The following is a 5,000-nucleotide window of genomic DNA, read 5'->3' as shown; positions in this document are numbered from 1 at the left end:
ACAAACATACACACACTGTCTCTGTGCTCCTAGAAGATACATATAGATATATACATATACAAATGTGTATGTCGGTTTGTGTGTGTGTGTGTGTGTGTGTGTGTGTGTGTGTGTGTGCGTGCGTGCGTGCGTGTGTGCGTGCGTGCGTGCGTGCGTGCGTGCGTGAGTGTGTGTGTGTGTGTTTCTGTGCACAAGTGTGAGAGAGAGAGAGAGAGAGAGAGAGAGAGAGAGAGAGAGAGAGACCCTAGAGGACCACAGCTCATTAAGGAGCAGATAAATATTTTAGCTTGTATAATTCTTTCATAGTTCTGGTCCGTGATTTGGCTCAATTTATATTTTACGGAAACTTTTAATTTCTTTGCAGGGATGGAGGACTAACAAGAGACCTATATATAAATCAAATGAGAAGGATGGAGGAAAATAAATGAGGAGACCTTTCGTCCGAGGAAGTAGAGAATAGATGAAAAAAAAAAGGATATGTTTTTTTTTAGCAAGTTTTTGAATTCGACCGTGAGACGGACTGTTCTGGTCTGGCTCAGGGAATTTGACGCTTGTGGTTTCTGGAGGAGCAGGGCTGCATTGTGTTGCTTTAGAGTGTGTTGCTTTAGCGTGTGTGTGTGTGTGTGTGTGTGTGTATGCGGGTGTGTGTGCGCGCGCCGGCACACATAGTGGGGGCCAGTATTTCACAGAGTAGGAAGCTCTTTCGTAGCCCATAGCTCATTTTAATATACTCCTATATATTCCACAACAATACATTTATAGCACACTGCACTTATTGGACGAATCGTACATTAGCGTCTACCCTCTGCTGTTGATCATTGCTAATTACGTTCTGGCAGAAGGCTCCGTGGTGATGGGGGGTGTGGGGGTTGAGGCATGAGTCTCAGCCCCTCGGAGAGAGAGACATTGGAGGAGGAGGGAGGGGGGGAGTTGTAGGGCGCTCCCAGGTTCAGCCAGTGGGATTTAGAAGCAGGTCAATAATGACCAATAATCACTTCATTAGTGTCCAAATCCATTAGAACTGCAGGACAACAGAGAACAGCAGATTCAACCGCGGTAGTTCAGAGGGGAGAGAGAGAGACAGAAAGACAGAGAGAGAGAGAGTCAGGCGAGGTAGAATATGCCTGAGAGAAGAGTCAAGCAGAGAAGCTGGAGAACATTGATGATTAGCGCTCTCTCTTTCTCTCTCTCTCTCTCTCTCTCTCTCTCTCTCTCTCTCTCTCTCTCTCTCTCTCTCGCTCTCTTTTTCTCTCTATCCCTTGCTCAACCTCCCTCTACCTTCCTCTCTCTAATAACATCATCATTAGTTTATCAAGACCAGGCGCTGCTTAATGTTGCTTGTGTGTGTGGGCTCCTATGTGAATGTGATCAATCATCAGACAGTCTCAGGCTTGTTAGTCTAAATACCAGTGGAAAGAACTCCGCTCAGTGATTGGAGATGAGTAGTCTGGGAGGAGGTCATTTTTTTGTATCCCAATTTAGTTATTAGGTGTCTCCACTGGCCAGCGCCCGTGTCGGCCGAGGTTTGGGTCTTGTGTGGTCCTTCCTCTGGGAATGCCGTTTATTTCCTCTCCTGTCCCCTATTTCCATTCATTTGTTTTGATGGTTCTGCCTCAGCCACAGCACTCTCGGTCAGTGCGTCCCCTCCAACTCTAAATCTGTCATTGTGCATCGGAAAGCGAAGATGAGAGGGATGGACAGAAAAAGAAAGACGAGAAACAAAAAAAAGAAAGCCCTTGCTTCACTGTTCCTCTTCCTGTAAATCGCCACCCCCTCGCCCGCACCCCACCCTTTGAGCAAAGAAGCCCCTGTGAGTAAAATCGGAGCAATTTCATGGTCTGGCCTGCCCTCGATATTATTTAAGTAATACCCTGTTATTATTGAGGATGGGGGGGGAGGGGGAGGGAGAGACGAGTGGCTATTATCTTTATGTGGGTCCTTTAATTTTAATGCGCCACAGATTTATAGCTGGGCATTCCAGTGGGGTGGCCCCTCCCTGCTGTTAAATCCAGCAGGCGCGAGCAGACCGCAGGGCTCGCACAAGAGCCACTACCTTCTGACAAACAAGAATAGAGAGGAGAACCAAAGATACCTCCCCCTCCTTCCAACACTCTGAACCGGCCTCCGTGACACCGGGGAACAACCGCCGGCTCCCAGGGCACCGTCAGCCCCCTGTCACACAAACACAAACAAACACACACACACACACACACACACACACACACACACACACACACACACACACACACACACACATACACACACACACACACACACACACACGCATACACACTTGCGCGCAAACCCCACCCCTCTAGTGGATGGTTCACTGCCTCTGTCTTAAACCTTCTCAGAACATGTTCTTCCATCTGCACTTTGTCTTAGTCCCTAATCAAATAATTGGATTTACGTTATCGGATTAGCTCCGTTGTATCATTTATCATGTAGCCTTGCATCATTTCGCTCTGACTCAAGTGTACTCCAAACCTCAACTTCCGAACCGTTAAATATTTGTTCCGACGCTAGTTGTTGATCACCCGGGGTTGACCTAATACCTAACCACCTGGAGAGCAAACTTGGATTCTCTCTTCCCCGCTCTACCTCTCTCACCCCCTCTTGTTTTGTCTGTCTGGTTATGAATGGGGGAGTTAAACAGTGATGGGGCGTCATAAGTTAGGTAATGAGAGACTCTGCAGGGCGTTCAGGCGTTTCACCAAGACTAATCATACGCGCATTTCAGGGGTCAAAGGTAGGGCATATTGGAGATAGGGCTGGATTTGGGTAATAGGCCGTGGTGCTCTGCTACCCATGATACATGGTTTCTCACCTCCATGCTTGGCTCCCATGCCCCCAGAGCTTCTGTGTTCAGCAACGGTCACGGCTCGTCCGTCACATCTTGTATAAGACAACACAAAAAACGGACTTTGTGATGAGATACAAGGGACTTAAAACACCCCTGTAAATCAAACACTAGTACACGGTTTGAGATGAGTTTGTTAAGGTGCATCAGTCTGGATGCATGCTACATCTCTGATGGCATTAGGCAAGAGCTTTACCAACCAAGAGTTGTTCAAACTTTACCTACCTTCCAGGTATGAGCGGCACTGCTTACCTGTTTTGGGAACAAGTGGTTTCTGCATGTCTAGTGCAGTTCACCTCAAGGAATGGGTTAACATGCTGGGATTGAACGGGACAAAGGATTGTTGTCCTGGATCAATGGCGGGTCCCTCAGTCCCCATCAGTCCCGAGAGACCCAGGGTTGCTCGGAGTTTGCCGTACCCTTCCCGTTTACATGGTCCTATAACATCCCAGGCCACCATTTTGATGAGGGGTCACCGCACCCCACTAATCAGATGTTCTACCTTTCCCGGCAGGCCCTCCACCACCGGCCGCCGCCCCCCCCCATAAAGGAGCAGCGCCGCTCCCCCATGCGTGAAGAGCCCTTACCCCCCCAGGGGAACGACGAGGGGCAGCAGAACGCAGGGGCGGGAAATTCAGGCGGATGTACGCCAGTGAGTGGACCCGGCGCCGGAAGCACCAAGAAGCCACGTTCGCGCACCAAGGTACGGACCCTCCATGTCAACAACCTTTATGACCGTGGTACAAGAGCTTTGGGAAGACATTTAAAATAGGGTTCTGAGAAAACAAGTAGAAAAATATAAAGAGCCCTTGATGCTGGATTTTCAAACTGCAGTCACATTCCAATGAGCTGTTATTTACCGGTTTTCCAATTCAAACCTTATCCTCTCTCTCCGTCCACGCGGTTCTAGATCTCTCTGGAGGCGCTGGCCATCCTGCAGAGCTTCATCCAGGACGTGGGGCTGTACCCGGACCAGGAGGCCATCCACACCCTGTCGGCCCAGCTGGACCTGCCCAAGCACACCATCATCAAGTTCTTCCAGAACCAGCGCTACCACGTCAAGCACCACGGCCGGCTGAAGGAGCTGGGCGAGAGCGCAGCGGCCAGCGGCGGGGTAGACGTCAGTGAATACCGGGACGAGGAGCTGCTCTCGGGCTCCGAGGACCCCGAGTCCAGCGAGGACGGGGCGGAGGAGATGTACCCTTCAGCGGAGGGCGGTGGCGGCGGCGGGCAGACGACGGCCCCCAGCGGCCAGACCTCTTCAGGGAACGGCATGGCCCACGACGAGGGCAAGGACAAGGGAGTCGGTCGGGCAGGTGGGGCGCTGAGGTCCCCCGGGAGCTCTTCGTCCAGTCCAAGAGATCTGGCTGACCACCAGAGGTAGAGACTGACACGCAGAACACAGGAAGACCAAGAGAAAGAGGATGATGGAAGGAAGTGCGAAGGAACGGATGGGGCCACGATAACGAATCAACAAAGTAACACGTTAGGAGATGAGTTAGGCTGGACATGGCTTTATGCAGTTGGCATAGGTTGACATCAGAGAAAACTTCTGCGCGGCCCGTAAATTACCGGCTGTACATAGTAACAGTCTTGGAGAGAAATTTGTGAAATTGTAAGTTGCAGAACCGTGTCTTCAAATAGACAGTTACCTCTGTGAAAAAAAGTAGGTGTACAATCTGCTGTGATGCAGACGTTGATGTGTAACTGTGAAAGACAGTTCCCCCTGTACAGCATTTCAATTACTCATCCGTAACTTTTGAGGTAGCAGAACTGCTGTTGCAAGAAACACCTCAAACCCACAGACATTGATGCACAACACAACTTGTGCAACTCCAGAACACTAACCCTGCCACCATTTTGCCCCGAGCCAAGAGCTCCCTTTAAAAGGTCAGGCCTCATGCCTCCTCTGTCCCAAAAATCACAAATTCCCCTTTTTATCCGCGATGTCTCTAGCACAGCCACGCTTGCGCATGTGGCCAAAATCTGACATTTGTTGAATCGACTCTGGGGGCAGAGTCACCAGACAGAAAGCCATGGGTATCTGAAGAGCTGAATAGGCCAACGTGAAGGCTTCTGTCCCTCTGTAAACCGAATATATTGTGAAAGGAAGAAGAACTCTATTGATTGCCCCCCCCCA

At 50.1% G+C, this 5,000-nt stretch overlaps 1 protein-coding gene across 3 annotated transcripts in view; it reads left to right on the top strand.

The window, feature by feature from the left end:
* The window catches only part of satb2 (SATB homeobox 2), a 41,272-nt gene that overhangs the window by 34,725 nt on the left and 1,547 nt on the right, over positions 1-5,000 (top strand). For 2 of the 3 annotated variants that reach the window (XM_079733367.1, XM_079733365.1), the window contains exons 13-14: positions 3,354-3,563; positions 3,771-5,000. The exon at positions 3,771-5,000 is cut by the window's right edge and continues 1,547 nt beyond it. In XM_079733367.1, coding sequence (XP_079589493.1) covers positions 3,354-3,563; positions 3,771-4,244 — 684 coding nt within the window. In that variant the 3' untranslated portion in view covers positions 4,245-5,000. The remainder of the gene's footprint in view (positions 1-3,353; positions 3,564-3,770) is intronic. The other variant, XM_079733366.1, reaches the window with a different exon arrangement.

The sequence above is a fragment of the Pollachius pollachius genome (assembly GCF_949987615.1).
Source record: "Pollachius pollachius genome assembly, chromosome: 3".
NCBI classification, from domain to species: Eukaryota; Metazoa; Chordata; class Actinopteri; order Gadiformes; family Gadidae; genus Pollachius; species Pollachius pollachius.
This window is presented reverse-complemented; position numbering and strand designations above follow the sequence as displayed.